This window comes from Durio zibethinus, chromosome 7 (assembly GCF_047325235.1).
Source record: "Durio zibethinus cultivar Kanyao isolate XHJ-2024 chromosome 7, ASM4732523v1, whole genome shotgun sequence".
Lineage (NCBI taxonomy): Eukaryota > Viridiplantae > Streptophyta > Magnoliopsida > Malvales > Malvaceae > Durio > Durio zibethinus.
Window position 1 is genome coordinate 24,186,058 of NC_143168.1, and position 18,604 is coordinate 24,204,661.

Sequence of the window (18,604 nt, forward strand, 5' to 3'; positions counted from 1 at the left end):
TCCATTTGGCATTGATAATTTGCTTCAATGGATAGTTAAGTTGATTAAATAAAGAAATCACCAACTGAACTCAATGCTCAAAGAGTACACATGTCCGTAAGAGTTACTTTGAGTCTTCCACAATTCTTAAACAGTTCTCGCGCATTTGATCAATTCAAAGCAGCCCCATTCATTTTTGGATAACTGAAGTGTTCAAAAGAACTGGAATGTTCAGTCTAGCATGGTTTATTAATTGAACTTGCAAGAAATTAATAATGTTTTGAATGTGATAAGTATAGATGTCATATGATTGAGTATCAAGGAACATGTTAAAATAGACCTGGTCAACTAAGAACAAAAACTATTCATAGAATCTGCCTTGCTGGTTATTAAAATTTCCTTTTAGTACTTTCATTTCTTTTCATTACTACTAATTCAGTCTTACAATCTATTTGAATTAATTGAGGCCAGTTGAAGTTTGCTACCCCTCGCAAATGGTGACAATGGTGAAGTGGGAAAAGAAGAAGAAACAAAATAAAAAAAAAAACCCATAATATTGGTTTTAGTACATTTTTCTTTTTCTGAATAAAGAATCAAACATATTAGTTTTATCAGAGCTGCTCAACAGAAGTGATTGATTGAATCGTCAAAAATTTGTAGCGTAAATAGCAGCTAAGTGCAATGGACTAGTTACATGTATCATCTGCCTCATCTGCAATGCCAGCATGTTTAATTTAAATACTATGAAAATTAAGAAAGAAGTTTCTGTAAGGGAAACTGTCAACTTCAATTGAATTGCAAGTTAAATTGGATGAAGTGCTGGCAGCCTGCAGTAACTATCAATTTATGCTAAAGTCAATGGAGTACCCCAGTTAATTCAATACCCAAGTTCAGAAACAAGGAAAACATTTGGAATGTACAAGAAGACCACTTCCACGTCAAAATGTAGTGATGTAAGCATTGGAAATGGGGATTCAAAATTGATATACTTGCATGGTGGCTGAAGAATAATTCATCCTCAAATTTTATTGAGAAACAAAAACCAAGTCGCTGCTGACTTGGTAAGTCCATGAGAAACAGGTAAATACTTGTTCAAAGACACAAACCTATAAATAGGCATGCTTTCAAGAGCGATTACTCATCCTACCCAAGCAAGAAACTAAGAAATCAAGCCTGAAACCAGCCTAGCTACAATGAAAGGTGTTCATTTCCTTGTAGCTTTTCTCTTCTTGGCTCTGGCTTCCTCATTTGCCTCTGCCTCTGACCCCAGCCCTCTTCAGGACTTTTGTGTAGCTCTCAATGACACAAAGAATGCTGGTATGTTTTCCCTTAATTTCTCTATTTTGATTTGTATTTATAAGTTGGGTGCATAGATATAGATGCCTGAACTAAGACATTCAGCAAGGATGCAGTGTTTCTATATTCCCCAGAAACATACTTAACTACAAGAGAATCTTTTCTTTCTGCATGGCATGGTATCAACTAGCATTTTTTTCTTTCATGCAGTATTTGTAAATGGGAAGTTCTGCAAGGACCCAAAGCTTGCCAAAGCAGAAGACTTCTTCTTTTCAGGGCTGAACATGCCGGGAAACACATCAAATCAACTGGGATCAAAAGTCACTCCTGTTAATGTGGAACAAGTTGCAGGACTCAACACTCTTGGCATATCTTTGGCAAGAATTGACTTTGCACCTTATGGTGGGCTAAACCCCCCTCACACTCATCCCCGTGCCACGGAGATCCTAGTTGTCCTAGAAGGCACACTCTATGTCGGCTTTGTTACATCCAACCCAGATAACCGTCTCATCACCAAAGTCTTATACCCAGGAGATGTTTTTGTCTTTCCAGTTGGTCTCATTCATTTCCAATTCAATATAGGGAACACTAATGCCATTGCCTTTGCTGGTCTCAGCAGCCAAAATCCAGGAGTTATCACCATTGCAAATGCAGTCTTTGGTTCAAACCCACCAATCAATCCTGATGTTCTTGCCAAAGCCTTCCAGCTGGACAAGAATGTGGTGAAATATCTTCAGTCAAAATTCTGGTGGGATAACAATTAGACCAATTTTCAACGTCCATGGAACAGTTACTTATTTGAACAATTTTTGACATGTTTCCATTTTATTTAGTAATTATTGTTGAAGTAAAATAAAATAAAAAATAAAAATGTTACTTATGTATCTCTGCTGATGTAATCCTCCAATTGTATGTTGATTTTGGATATATTAAGTTATTACAGTTTGCTCCAAATTAGGAGCTAATGTCAACCTTTATCTAGATCTCATTGAAAGCACCCTTTCTGAGAATACTTTAATTTAGATCTTGGAAAGTTCCAAACTTAATTGCCAGAATCCAGAACACACTGAATTTGTTAATAAGAAGCCAAAGATCCAGTGCCGCTGAGAAGATTTAGAGAGACATCTGATCATAGTTTCAGAAAGTTGAAAACTGAAAAACCCCCAACCAAAAGATTACAAATAATGCATGGAATATTGTTAAAGAGTCAATCAACTGATCTTCATAAGGGACCTGAAAACATTCTGGACCTTGACCTTTCTGTGAGTCTCATGGCATTGCTGCAGCAAGTATTTTGTCATTAACCATCTACCCAGCTTCAAGTTCAGGGCCTTTCTTGAGGGCAGTTACTACTGATATTGTCACCAAATAACTATTGCAAAATGATAAGCAACCATTTCAATAACAAACAGCAATCGTTAACAAATGACTCTTTTTTTTATTTGACAGTTGACACAACCTTTCCTGTATACATGGTTTCAGTAGATTTATACTTGGCAACCGACAGAACCTTCCGTAAACTTTTATGATACATTCTGCACTGAACAGTCAAGAAGTCTGATCGAAACGTTCTATCCATCATGATAATGACTGAAAAAAAAAATTACTGTCATGAACAAGTGAGCATTATGTCTTTGAATTTAAGAATAATGCCCTTTTTTTTACTCAAATATATATATATATATAGGAAATCCATTCTGAATTATATTTTACTAGTAAAATAGTAATATAAATTTGACCAATAAGAACCTGTGTAAAATAGAAACTGCCATAACTGACTGAAAATTTATTTCATAGGATATCTAATACATAAAAAAATAAAAATCAAATTTGTATAAAACAATGACTAGTGATCATTCCTTAAAACAAAAGCTATGGAAGACTACACAGCATGATTTGGGTTATAAAAATAGAAATTTTGGAATATTATCGGCTATGGACATTAGTGTTGGATGTTGCAATTTGTTCAACATTATGATTTTTTATTCAAGGTTCAATGTCATCATCACCTACCAATATTTTAACCACTCTTCATCTTTATTTTCTCTTGATTATACAATACAAGTTAGCCGGCTAGCTCTATTGCCACATCTTTGAACAATTTTCTTTCCTACTTAGTTCATTAACTATAGGATGTCCCAACTGACCCTAATGATTAAGGGACTAATATTGTGTATGATTATTGAATGTTCATCTAGTTATGTGGGAAGAACCATTACTGAGCCAACTGCTATTTTCTACTACTGTATGCCATCCAGGAGGGGAAAAAACTGTAGCTTTGATTTTTCTGAACAGTGCATATACTTTTGCTTCTAGCACAAGTTCTACATGGATCAAGTGACCAATTTTTCAAATAAACCATTCCTTTTAGTTTCAAAGCAAGACGGGCTAACGTTCTAAATGCTTCTACTATTCAGTAAACATTTTTTACTTAAAACTTGAATGGCAGGAATATTTCCTCTGCTGACTTGCTTATCAAATTTTGAACAAAATAAATCCAACGAACGATAGAAGTATCAAGATGAAGCTTTGTTGTCCTGATGTAGAGAATTTTATTTACTAATTGAAAGTTGCTGATAAGCCTCTAGTACGAGTTATTTATCAGAATTGGGGCCTAAATTCTTGGGTCTTCTGTCATTGGTTCTTGCTTTCCTGTTGTAGTCTTCATTTGACTATTTTGATGGTCTTTCTCTTGTTGGTTTCATTTTTGTTTTTTGGGATCAACTTGTTCCTGTTTGTCTTCTTCACCTACTGCTTTCCATTGGAGCGGGCCTTTCATGTTAGTTTTGGACAAAAGAAATCCCAATTACCCCAATCAGAATCCATAATGGAAGAATTTCATGAAAAATAAATGTCTGGATAAAATAAGTCACATATACCTCTAGCTGAAATATTCTTGGTGAACATAGCATAAAGAAACAAAACAGGCATTAAAAGAAAATCTCGATAGCTATCGAGGCATACCAAGTCTGCACCATCTTCAAGTAGAGAAAATAAGGATAACTGTACTGCATATTCATCTATAAATAGTCCTTGTATGCCAAATAAAATTCCTCATCCCCTCCTCGAGCAAATAGCAAATAAGTACTAGAAGTATAGAGCAAAGCGATCCGAAATGAAAGGAGTGAACCATTTCCTCGTAGTTTTTGCTTTCCTGGCTTTGGCTTCCACATTAGCCTCAGCCTCTGACCCTAGCTCTCTCATGGATTTCTGCGTAGCCCTCAATGGCCCCAAGAATGCCGGTATGCATTCAGTTCATGTTGTTGTTTATTATGCCAAAGCCTGGAGTAAAGGCATTCAGCTAAGAAGAAATGTTTTTCATCATACTAACCACACAATGAAAACTGTATTTATAGTAACTAACGTCATTTTCTTTTAATCCAGTATTTGTAAATGGGAAGTTCTGCAAGGACCCAAAGCTTGCCACAGCAGATGACTTCTTCTTTTCAGGGCTTGATAAAGCAGGAAACACATCAAATGCAGTGGGATCAAAAGTCACTCCTGTCAATGCTGACCAAATACCCGGACTTAACACACTTGGCATATCCCTGGTTCGAATTGATTATGCACCTTATGGTGGACTAAACCCTCCTCACTCTCACCCTCGTGGCACGGAGATCCTAGTTGTGATAAAGGGTGAACTTTATGTTGGCTTTGTGACATCCAACCCAGATAATCGTTTCTTCACCAAAGTCCTGAAGACAGGGGATGTGTTTGTTTTCCCAGTTGGTCTCATTCACTTCCAGTTAAATATAGGGAAAACTGATGCCATCGCTTTTGCTGGTCTCAGCAGCCAAAATCCTGGTGTTATCACTATTGTAAATGCAGTCTTTGGCTCTAACCCACCTATCAATCCTGATGTTCTTACCAAAGCCTTCAAACTGGAAAAGAAAGTGGTGGAATATCTTCAGACACAGTTCTGATTGAATCACATGAAGTTACCCATTAGTTGCTTCGTTTGAAATGATTTTTCCATGTCCCTGTTACAGTTCATAATGCAGTGTGCAATTCTGTCTATTTTCATCATATTATTAAAGAGGATATACGGTAAAGTACTAAAGTTAAATCATGAAAAGAATGGGACCATAAACAAACCAGGGTCTTGATTTGTCTGACTTTGTGTTGAAGTTAATTTGAACAAATTGAGATTCAACTGCTTATTGCAATCTATATTATCAAAAAATCTTTTACAAAGAGGAGCAATCAATTAGTATTTTTGTTAGGCTGTCAACAATCTTGTCAATGGTTCAAACAATTACTTTGTATTTTGTTATGAAAAATTGGATATAATAGTTATGTTTATTAGTCAAATAATGACGGGAATGTAACTAAAGAATCATACTCGTTGGCCTTGTACTGTTGTTGATGGTGATATTAAAACTTCCTATGATTAAGTCTAGTGAGAATATTCTTATCGAAAAATATGTTTTATGATTAAATTTTTCCGATGAAAGCATTCTCATTGAATACTCTTGCAAGCTGCAATTTAGGGTTTATAAAATTTGAAGTCGTTTTCACTCAACAATTCTTTAATTAACTACTTTTTTTTTTGCTTGCACAATTTGATTCCCCTTGTGTCCTTTTTTTCCTTTTGGGTTCTTCTTCTTGTTTATTGCATTTTGTTTGACATTTTGTTAATGTCACTATGTGATAAGAAACTTCATTTATGCCCTGTGATGGTCATGTTAGTCGAAAATTGTCTTTCCTAAGTTAACTCGGTTACATACATGATTCTTCTCTTGTCACACATAGAAAAAAAAATTCTTAGTATACAAATTTGATCCTATAATATTAAAATTCATTTTAATTACCTTACTACCATATAATTTTGTTTCTAGAATACTCCTGTCCAAACTTGTCTGCTTTAGGACATAAAAAAAAAAAAAATTGCATTTTATTGAGGGAAATTTTGAATTTTCATTGTTAATATCGTCATTAGATTTGTTACCATTTCATTATCTCCAAAAACGCAAAAAAAAATAATAATAATTACATATAAACAAATATAGGACTTTATATATGTTAAATTTCCATGATTTTAACAGGGTGTTTGTTTTGTTTAGGATTAAAAATAAAAGAAATTATCAAATAAACTAATAGTAAAGTTTTTTAATTTTATAAGCAAAATTAAAATAATAACACGTCTTTTAGCATATATTTAAAATATAAAAAAATTAATTTAAAAAAATGAGATGTATATTATCATTTTAATTTTATTTGTGAAGTTAAAAGGTGTGTTCTTTTTTTTCATTTGTTTTCATTCTCTCCATGCCTTTTCCTTCTTTACTATTTTATCTTCCAATCTGCAAGCTTGCAACATTAATGAGTTATTCAAAGTTCTTGCCTTTAAGCTCCTGTTCCATTTTCTATTAGATTTTCAATCCCTTCTTTGATATTGAAAGTTATATATATGGGTTAAAACTTAAAAGTGATGAATTCAATAATGGGTATTAGCTTTTAATGGATAAAGTTAAGTGCTTTAGGTGGAAAGTGTCATTTCAAGTATTGAACTTTGCTTCCCAAACTGGGTTCTGTTGTTTTTAACTTTATCCAATTCTTAAACTATGTTTGCAATGTTATGACACCCTTTTGTTTTATGTTATTTGGTATCTTTTCTTCTTTTTATTACTCTTTTTCAATGGGTTGCATGCTGTGCCTGGTTGCAAAAGCTTGGAAATATGATCAATTTCACTGAACGAGAGAGTGGAATAAGAAATATACACATTGGACTCTTAAAATGATGGGGATAGAAGAAGTTGGTTATGTAAAATGCTTTTCTCATAGAGGGCTGAGTGTACCTTTTTATGTTTTACAGTTTAGTGTGGGGGAATTATCTGATGGGGCTATGGTTCCTTAACTGGTCTTATTCATGTTATTCATGTTAAGAATAGAATACTGATTCTACAATAGTCCACAGCTATCAGCACCTGTAGCATGAATTCTTTCTTGGACTTCTCTTCTCGTAGCGGGCTGGGTCTAAAGCAGAAAAACTTACAAAACCAAGGATTCATACAAGTGAACTTAAAATGGTGATATTTTATTTTACTCTTATATGTTACGGTATTGTGACAGTGATATTTACCGTTGATTTGAATCATCTTGGCTTGCTTCCTTTTCATTCCTGTAGACATGTTAGGTACTTTCTGTTTCTCCTTTCTTATAGTATACAAATTCTTTGAAATTGCTGCATATTTTTCCTTTGTTGCTTCAGTCAATTGATGAGCATCGAGGAGGAAATGGAGGTTGCTAGACTGTAATTTCTATCCCAAATGTTCCGGGCTGCAGAGTTCCTTGTCAGATATGGAAATAGATCCCAGAACATTATCTGTTCCCTCAGGATCCTAACCTCCAAAACTTCCCTCCAAAGTGCTTCTGTGTCGACAACTGCTGTTTCAAAAGATGACTATTTTGCAGACACTGCCTTCCCCTGCAAGGTACACACAAAATCTACAATGATAATTCTGAAGGTGGAATTCCGTTAAATAAGTTTGCACGAAAGCCATGATTTTCAACTTAATTATAAAGCCATGCCAGTATGGCAATGTAAGCTATTCCAGAAATTTATATTTGAACGAGGAGCGGCATAAGAAACCTGCCCAGGGCAGTTTAATGTTTAAACAGAGTCAAATGGCAAAGATTTTCAGCAAGTACTTTTATCAACTTTATTTTTAGGGTTAAATATAAAAATATTCTCTAAACTATATACCTTCTTTCAATTCTATATGTAAAAATATAAAATTTTCAATTTGGAGCTCTAGCTTTCATTTCGTCATCCACTTTCGTACCTAAGATTAACACTGTTAGAAAACTTGATTACGTAGCATGAATATCAAATAAGATGTTAATACGTGTCAAAAATATAGTTAGCATCATATCATCAATTGTCACATTAACATTGAAAAAAATTATAAAAATTTTTCAAAAATTTCTAAAAAATAAATTTAAAAAATATGAATTATTTTAAGAATTATAAAAAATTTTAAAACTGAACATTTTTAAAAAATATGAAAACATAAAAATTAAAAAAATCTAAAAATTTTAAGAAAAAAATGAAAAAATTAAAAAAGTTTGAAATTTTCAAAAAAAAAAGAAAACTTTAATAAGAATAAAAATTTCTTAAAATTAACAAAAATCACAAAAACTTAAAAAATTGAAAATAATAAAAATCTAAAATTTTTTAAAAAAATCTTAAAATTTTTACAAAATTGTAAATTGTTTTTTCTTTTTCTGAATGTTACAATTTTAATTTCCATATATTTTAGAATTATTTTAAAATGTTTATTTAAATTTTTAGGATTTTTATTTTTGATTTTTCCAAAATTTTTAAAATTTTTAAGAATTTTTTTATAAATTTTTTGATTTAAAAAAAATAGATTTCTTTTATTTTCAATTTTTTATGCTTTTGTGAATTTTTTAATTTTACTGAATTTTTAAAATTTTTATCTTTTAAAAAATTTTCTATTTTCTTGGATTTTTTATTAAAAATTTGAGATTATTTTGAATTTGTTAAACTTAATAAATTTTTAATTTTTATAATTTCTAAAACTATTTCATATTTTTAATTTTTATATCTTTTAAATTTTTAGAACTTTTATAAATTTTTTAAAATTTTTGAATTTTCTATTAATGTTGATGTGATAATTAATAATGCAATATTGTTTAAAATTTTTTTGACACGTATCAATATTTTATTAATTATTTATGTCAAGTTAACAAATCGATTATTTTTATATTTAATCCTAATTTTTAATTGTATCTTGCATGACCAACAGTAACGCCTGCAGCCTTAGTTAGCAATCTTGGATTTAATTAAAGTTTGAAATGACAGTAAAAGAAAATTAATTGTAATATTGGAGGCTGTTGTCTTAATTAGTTGAAAGTTTTGACTTATTTTATACAAAATATATGGTGGTGTTTTTTTTTTTTTTTTTCATTTATGTCAAATAGTTATTTTCAATGTTACTTGTCTCTCTACTTTTATGACATCATAATAATATATTTGTATGAATTTAATGAGATATACTAGTCATTTATGGAGTAATGCTTTTTGGAGCAACTCATGTAAGCCAACTATTGAATCTAATGACATTCATGGATTGGTCAATCAATTTATAAACAAAATTTTTGAACCAATAAATTATTTCAATGTTAGGAGAAATAAAAAAATATAAAATAACTTTTTTAAAATTTTTAAGATTTTTTTAAAGGACAAGAAAATTGTTCATCCTCGAGTAAAAAAGATAGTGAATCTTGAATTATTGATTCGAGGCAAAAAAAAAAAAAAAAAGCAAAGTCATTAAAAGAAAATTTCTTTTAATGTTCTCGTCACATAGTTAAACAATTTCATACTTTAAATGGAGGAAAAACAAAAGTTTTTGTTTTTTCTTTGAGGAAGGGGAAAAAGCATTTACTGTTTTTTCTTGATGAGTCACTTTAATCATTAACCCAAGATTCTAGTATTTTATATATCACAACAAGAAGTATTGTATATGCATCTCTCCTTCACAATTGCAAAATCATTGTTATGCAACTTTGAAAGTTAATTCTTTTCTTCAACCGTAGAAAAGGAATAGACTTATAGGATTTTTGTTATTCTTTTCCAATGTGGGAAGGGAAAGTTAATTTTGTGCCTGTTTATTTTTAGCTATATTCTTTTCCTCTTCATGGTTCAAGAACTTGAGAGGCTAATTGTTTTGCCTTCATATTTTCATAAGACCCTCTCTATCCCCTTACAGTTCCCACTTAACGTCTCTTTTCAATCTCCATATAAGTGTATTTTTTAATTTCTTTGTTTGTTTGGAATGGATATCAAACATTTCCTTCATTAACACTAATTGTTCTATGATGAATACCAAAATCATGAGACATGTTGTGATAGATGCAATCGGCGAATTGATGGTTAGGCCTCTACTTTTGAACATTGCAAGCTTAGATTACATCCATCTTATGCTAAGCAATAATTGTCTCAAAACATTTCACATCTTTTTCACTCCAAAAACCAACTTTCTCTGTACTATCCTAAGTTTGATAGTAAGAGTTTCATTTGTGATAAATGTTTTACTCTTTCATTGTAGTTTCAACCGTGATCTCATATATGTTTCTTCAACTAATGGTGAAAACCTCAATAGACCAAAAGCTTTAAAGGCTTAGGCGAAACAATTAAGCTTTTCTACCACATGCATTCCTAGACCTTCTTCAACGATAGCATGGTAATGGGGGAGTATTAGTATTGCTACAAAAAGCCTCTATTAAGACTGTCCTATGGTTGTCGTTAATGTCTTGTTAAGTCCTTTGTACATCAATCATGCTTGATTAAGATACCAAACAAAATCTTATAACATCCTTTACATCCCTCACACTTTCTTTGGATATATCATAGCTACAATTTCAATAGCAATTGCAATGCCTTTAACTTAGAATTTGGCTATAGTGAAAACATTTATATTTGTCATGAGTGCAATTTTCATCTTCATGTTCTTTACGCTAAACTCAAACCTTCTTTAAAATATACGTGACACAAGCACGATCTTACTTATTTACAAAGCACATCGAAAACAATTAAATTCAAATGCAACAAATGTTCATTTTTTTTGCCAAGCATGTTGAAGGGAACATTTTTAACTGTTGTGTGGAATGATATTTCAACATTCATTTTGACTGTTTAATACCTTTTACTTTTACAAATAAATATCACAAACATTCACTCACAGCTATGAAATCATTTTGAGAAAATGATTGCGAAAAATATTATTGTGATATTTGTGAGGAAAAACAAAATCCAAATCATCATGTTTATTGTTGTAATGAATGTTCATTTATTGGTCATATTGAATGCATACTTGATAAAGTAAGCATACTAATTTACACTCTTTCAAGGTAATTTAACTAAATGATATATAAATGTTTGCGTATGGAGGAAAAAAATTGAACTAAAAAATGTAACCTTTGATTTCTCAGTCAGTGGATGTAAAATTTGAATACGGACCACACTTTGGCTTAGAGCATGAAAGAACACAATAGGGAAATGCAACATCTTAAACCCATGCTCAGGTAAGTGAATCAACGTAAGAAGCAATCAATAGGAGTAATATCATATAATTTTTGGGTGAATTACATTAGTTGTGTTTGTTTTGCTTTGTCTAAAGATTGAATATTTTAATCATCAACACCCCTTAACCTTCAAACGATGATTAGAAAATATGAAAATCTTCTCTATTACAAGGCATGCTAGTGGGAAATTTTAGTTGAAGCTACTTATGTTTATGAAATATGCAAATATTACTTGCACAAAACATGCACTGAGTTGCCTTTTGAGTTGCTACACCCTCTCCACACCTAACATGTTTTCACCTAGGTAAAATAATTCAGCATTTAAGTGACAAGCATCCCTTGATCTTATTCAACTATAGGAAGGAGAGGAAATATGAGTATTGTTAAATTGGTGTGAGAAGCCTCGGTCAGGAATGCATTATGGTTGTTATAAATGCAGTGTCAAAGTCCTTATTCCATGAGTCATGCCTAAGTAAAATACTAAACAAAATTTTTCAACCTTCTTTCCATCTGTTACACCCTCTTTAAATACATAATGGTCTCATGTTTGTCATAACGATTTTTCGTTCGGGGGGACTCGATCACTATCACTGGGTGAAAATTTTTCGAAGTTGCCACCAATCTTATTATAAGGTGTGATTGACCACCCAAAATATCATCTTTTAATAAAAATTTTTAAAATTAATTAAAAATTACTAAAAGAAGTAGGTCTGTGAAATCAAGACTAGGTTCAGGAGTTCGGTTATGAGTGAGGAAGGTATTAGCATCATCACGTCGTCCGTTCGAAGAACAGTACCATTTAAACATGCGTAATCCTATAATTTTGATAACGGGGTCTTTTTTTTATTTAAGTTTAATTTCCTAAAATTTATTTTAAAACATTTTTCTCTATTAGGAAATTAACATTATTATTATTATTATTATTTCATATTCTATAAATTTTCCAACGCTTTGGTGGAATTTATAGGAAATCATTAGTTAGAAAATATTTCAGAAAATTGACCATTCATAAAATTCCTGAAACTTCATCATAAGATATTTTAATTATTTGTTTTAAAAAAAATTTAGGAACATCCCGACTCTTCGGTGAATTCTCAAAATTTATTAAACAAGTTTTAAGATTATCCTGACTCTTCGGTCAAATCCTAAAAATTTTAAACAAGTTTTAAGATTATCTCAATTTTGGCAAGATCCTAAATAAAATTATTTTTTTATAGTTAAAGAAATTAATTAATTAATCTTTATTATGATTATTTTTAAAAATTTTATTATTTATTGTTTAGTTATATTTTTTTGTAAAAAAAATTTTAGATTATCCCGACTTATTGGCAAAATCTAAATATTAATATATTGTTTAAAGAAAATCAAACTCTTTCGATTTTCTATATATTTTTTTTAAATTCAAGATATCAATTACTATTAATTTCATTCTTTATTATTTTTTATTATTTTTTTACATTGTTTAAATCAATCTTTGTTTTAGTAAAAATAATTTTGGATTATCTCAACTTTATGGTGAAATCCGAAAAATTTTTTTTACTTACAATAATTAAAGAGAACTAAACTCTTTTAGCTTTCTCTAACAATTACATTTAAAAGATTCATTTAAACAATTTATTCTTTTATTTATCATTTTTTATAATTTTTAATATTTTAGCAAAAAATATTTTTTTAAAATTATCCCAACACTTTGGTGAAATTTAAATAATATTTTTGCTTGTAATAAAATTTTATTTTTCTTAAATAGTTATTATTATTATTATTATTATTATTATTTGCATATTATATTTTTTAGGTCTTTATTTTATTTCAGTTTTATTTTTTTCTGTTTATTTATTTGTTTCCAAAAAATTATTACTAGTAATAATATAAAATGACAATAATAATAATAATAATAACATCATAAAAAAATAATATAAAAATCAACAAAAAAAATCAAAATCAAAATCAAAACAGAAAATAAAAAAAAAAAAGAAAAAAAAAAACCTGCGAAACGAATCGAGTTGGCCTGCAAGTTAACGCGTGGATCTTGCGCGGGTCGGGTTCAGTCCAGATGCCCAAAACGACATCGTTTTAGGGAGCCTATAAAATGCCTGTTTTAGCTTTTTTTTATTTTTTCTTTCCTCTCTCTCTCTCTACCCTAGAGCCTCTTGTTCTAAAATCCCAACACCCATCGTCGACTACCGTAAAACCTAGTTTCTGGTTGTTCGCCACCATGCACCAATGGCCAAAAACTTCAACCGGTGTCGAAAAATTCAAAAATTTCTAGATTCCAACAATGAACCTAGATTTCGGTTGCCAAAAAATTCAAATTTTCTCAGATTTCGGTGACCCAAAAAAATCCAAAAAATTTTAAAAACTTCCCCAATGATCCTTTTCACTTTTTAAACACTTTTCTAAGCTTAGATTTTTCAAAAAAACATCTACAACTTCCTAGATCGAGAATTTCATTCTTGGAGAAAATTTTTTTTTTGTGTGTTTGCTGTTTTCTTTTTACTATGTATGTTCCCTATTTTTTTTTCTGTTCAGTCTTCTTGCAGAACTTAGCTCTATTTATACCCAGATCTCCTTGGATATTTTTTTGTGAAAATTTTGGAAGTTTGTTCGGTGACTTTTGGTCATCGAATTTTATGCTGCCAAGTTAAGCAATGTTAGGGAGAAATTTGGATCACTCTGGCAGCTTGATTTCGGCTACCAAAGTTGAAATCAAAGATTTTTTTTTTACTTTTTTTCCTTTTATTTTAAAGATTAATAATAATAATAATAATAATAATAATAATAATAATAATAATAATAATAATAATAATAATAATATAAAAGAAGAACAAAATTGTTGCCTACAATGCTTAATGGCGATTGCAATGCCTTTACCCTTAAATTATGCTATAATGAAACATCTATTGTTGTCATATCATAAATGCAAGTTTCAACTTCACGTTTTTTGCGTTGTACTCAAACTAACCATAAAACATGAGTGCTATAAGCATAATCTTACTTATTTTCACAGCACATCTAAAGAAAATTGGTTAAAATATAATAAGTGTTCATATTTTTTTGCTAGAAATATGGAAGGGAACGTGTTCTACCATTGTGTGCAACACTCATTTTGATGGTGTAATACCATATACTTTTATACATAAATATCAAAGACATTCTCTAACAATTATGAATTGATTTCAAGAAGATGATAGTGAAGTATATTATATGATATTTGCGAGGAATAAAAAAATCCAAAACATCAAATTTATTGTTGTAAAGAATGCACATATGTTGCTCATGTTGAATGCATACTTCATAAGGTAAGCACACTACTACTCAAATTTTAAACACCTTTTATTGAAAAACTTTTATTTTATTAATTTCTAAAATGAGTTATCAATCACATTGGAAAAAATTAAATCATTTAAATTTTTTTAATAGGTTGAAAATTTCAATTTCAATTTAATTTTTAAGGATTTATAAAACATGTACCTTGGCATAAAAAGTTTTACCCTCAATTCTCTAGTGCATTGATATAAAATTGGACTACGAATTACACTGCGAGCATGAAGAAACACAATCGAGTGGTGTAGCATTTCAAGCTTCTAGGCTTAGTGAGACTAAGAGACAGAGTTACTTTATTTCATCCATCCTATGAATAAGCTAGTCTTTGGGAATTTTATGCCCACTTACAAAAATATAAGGTGGGTGTATGTATGCCACTCAAAAACCTCAGGTCCAACCTATTGTTGCTTTCAATGCCAATTTTATCTTCATGAATCTTATCTTGGAAAAATATCATAAGAGATTAATCTCATGTTCCACGCACTCCACGCCCTAACTCTACACCCCTATATCTTAAGGGAATTATTATTGATAGTGAATGTCTCGTCTGTAAATCCCCAATCTTTGAAAAGTGTTGCTATAGTTGTTTGCAATGCAATATCTACCTTCATTTCTCATGTGCTAATTTCTTAAGGCGTCCTCAAGATCAAAGTCCCACTCTCACAATCTTTACCTTTTTTAAATGGATAAACTTGTATTCTTCTATGTAAGTAAAATTTTATTTCTTTGTCTTTTCTATAACAAAAGCTATAAGTTTTTAGGAGAAAAGTCTATGTACTATTGCACTCAGTGTGATATGAATTTTCATTTATAATTTGTCAATACTTCATATAAAATTAATTTAAGGTGTCACAGTTATCCTATCATTCTTAAAGATCATTTTGTGGATGATGATTTGGGAAAGTATTATTACAACGAATGTGAAGAAAAAAGAGATGCAAGAGAAGATATCTATTATTGTAAAAAATTATCATGGACTATTTGTTACTCACATATAATATACGATTAAATATGGTATATTAACTTGTCGCTTGAAAATTTATCATGCATTTAATTGGTACATGCAGATATTGATAATGCACTATTTTGGTGCATGCAAATCAATGTTCTAGCAACTTTCAATGCAGAGTTTGATTCACATGCACCAAAGTAGTCACTTATTTGTTATGTATTTTTGTTAAACATAAATTTATTGAATAATTTACAGCCTATTTAAGCTTATTATTAAAAGATTTTAGAAAGTGCATGTGTTTTTAGACTAATTGTATAGTACTTTAGATATGAATGTTATTAGGAAGAAGAAAATGTAACAGCGAAAAACTCTAAGAATGATAGTTAGGGATCTATTCAATTATGTAGCTACTTTTTAAAGCAATTAATAGCATAATATCAAGAGCAAAAAAGCTGGATATCTTTTTGCCAATGAGAAGAAGGTGACAAAAACAAAGGCAAAATGCTCAGGAAGACAAAAACAAAGGTTAAATGTTCAATTTATCATTTAAGTGTTTTCTTAATTAAGGTTATCATTTTTAATTTGATTTAATTTAAAATTAAATATTTTCGAATATGTTCAAATAAAGACTTCGTAACGAGAGTGTTGTACATGCACCATTAAGTCTAACATTAACCATTAAGTTTTTTATCAATGAAATACTAATTTTTTCACAATTTTTAGCAAAAAAAGCAAAAAAACATACCTAAATATTAAAAAAAAAAACCCAAAATGAAAACAAATTAGCTCTTCAAGCTTTTTTTTAAGAGTAGTTTACTTTGGTAGTTGTTTTTCTTCTAAACTCACAGTTTTGCTTGTTAAGCTAAAAAGGCCCAATCCAATCAAGCCAATAGAAACATAATCAAACAATCAATCAATCACATAAGATACAATAATTTAACATAGTTCGGTCCAATCGACTTACGTCCACGGATGAGAAATAAGATCTACTAGTTTTAGAGAATTACAAATATACAAATCATATCAATGTCATTCAACAATCAATACTCATAGGTTCTCAATCTCTTATAGTCCTTTGAACTATTCTCAACCTAAATAAACACAAATTCATGTGCACCCTTTCAACACAAACAAACACATATCTATATGTACTCATTCATCATACCTATGTAGACCCTCTCAGTTTCTTCTAGTCCACTCACATGCACCATACAAATATACACACCTATAAGACGTAAATCTCCAGTACTCTTATTAGATATCTATCCCACAAAACTTTATAATTTTTTTTACATCTTTTTCTTATACCTAACCCTACAGAGACTTCACATGTTTATAACCCTTCAAACTTACCTATTAAGAATCATTTTCCTCTTAGAATTCTTCTTCTGCAAGTCAAATTTGCCTTTTAAAAATCTTTTTTCTCTTGGAATTCTTTTTCTACAAGTTTTTTTGTTCATCAAGCAATATCTAACCAATTTCAAACAAATTTATTATGGGATTTGAGTTGCTATTCCTAACATTGGTAGCATCCTAATGATATTATTAAGAGAACAAAAGTGAACAAAGACAAAAAAAAGTAAAAGTTTTGGTCATAAAGGTTTCTTGTAATTGGCAGTCAAGGAAAAAGATTAGGAGAAAGAATTTGACAGCCACAAAACCTAACAAATTCAAACAATTAAGGAACTAAACAACAATCCTAGCAAATCTAGATAAAACAAATGGAGTCACAAACACATAATTGTCTAGTCGTAAGTACAAATAGCAATTGCCCATAAGCAAATAACACAAGAAGAATCAAAATAAGACAATCACAATAATACAAAAAAACAATCATACTTAAAAGGCATTCAAAGCAAAAAAAAAGAAAAAACTGCCAAGTGAGTTTTTGTTGAGGGTTTGGAGCTTAGTTGTTTTGGGAGAGGTATTTACTTCTAGGTTTATATCAAGGAGGTGAAAAAGGAAATTTTCTATTATTTTTTGTTTGTTTCGACAGTGGAAAGAGGTGGAGATAGAGATAGCATTATTTGATTTTTGGTTTAGATCTAGGTGATCCTGGAGAGTTTTTGTAGAAATTAATCCAACTAAAAGATAGAGGAGACTAAAGAGAAAAAGAAATTATATATATGTTTTCGGTTTTTGGCATCAATCATTGGCGATAGCAGGTGGTGCATGGCAGCTGACACAGTGGAGCCTACTCGGTTTCTGGGTTAAAGCAACTGAAGTTGTTGATTTTTTTTAGGTTAAAGAGAAGTTAGAGAATTCTATTTTAGATAGGGAAAAAAAATAAAAATGAGGTCTTGAAGAATTCCTTACCAATGATGAGTTTTGAATATTTTTGGAATTGATTGTTATTAAAACTTTTTAAAAAACATTGATGAATTGTAATTTTTTAATTAAAAAAATAAAGTAAAAATAATATAAAATATCTCTTAGATGTTCAATAAAAAGAAATAGATATAATTTTGTAATGGCTAAAAAAAAGGAATGAAAAAATATCTAAAAAAAAAGGATAATAGCATTTTCCTTTAAAGTTATGAAAGGCAAGGAAAATCTTATATTCCCCGTATAAAAGGTTAATGAATCTTGAACTATGGGTTTGAGAAAAAAAAGCAAAGTCATTAAAGCAATATTTGCTTTCTTGATGAGTCCCCCTAATGGTTAACCCAAGGTTCTTTTATATATCAAACAAGAAGCATTGTATATATGCAGGTCTCCTTCACACATGCAAAATCATTGTTATGCAACTATTTATAATTGGATAGATTTTTATTCTTTTGTACCATTCTAATAATTAATATATATACCTACATATAATTTGCCATTTTTTATCCAATTCTAAATTCATTTTATTCCATTTCTAAAAGTTTTATTGGAAAATAAGCATATATACATATATATATATATATATAAAGGGTTTATTTTTAATGCATTGATAATGAATTAAATAATTCCTATGTATATATATAAATTCACGTGGACATATATCTTCTGTTAGGGGAA

General features: G+C 30.1%; 2 protein-coding genes across 2 annotated transcripts; both read left to right on the forward strand.

Moving 5' to 3' along the window:
• The first annotated feature begins 1,124 nt into the window (after positions 1-1,124).
• On the forward strand, positions 1,125-2,214 carry LOC149518219 (germin-like protein subfamily 1 member 13). Its single transcript, XM_089764372.1, has 2 exons — positions 1,125-1,296; positions 1,486-2,214. The coding sequence occupies exons 1-2, from the start codon at positions 1,173-1,175 to the stop codon at positions 2,037-2,039; spliced, it is 678 nt and encodes a 225-aa protein (XP_089620498.1). The 5' UTR covers positions 1,125-1,172; the 3' UTR covers positions 2,040-2,214.
• A 2,157-nt stretch (positions 2,215-4,371) lies between these two features.
• LOC111277528 (germin-like protein subfamily 1 member 13) lies at positions 4,372-5,198 on the forward strand. Its single transcript, XM_089764373.1, has 2 exons — positions 4,372-4,517; positions 4,660-5,198. Exons 1-2 carry the CDS (start codon positions 4,391-4,393, stop codon positions 5,196-5,198), a joined length of 666 nt encoding a protein of 221 aa, XP_089620499.1. The 5' UTR covers positions 4,372-4,390.
• The last annotated feature ends 13,406 nt before the right edge of the window (positions 5,199-18,604 follow it).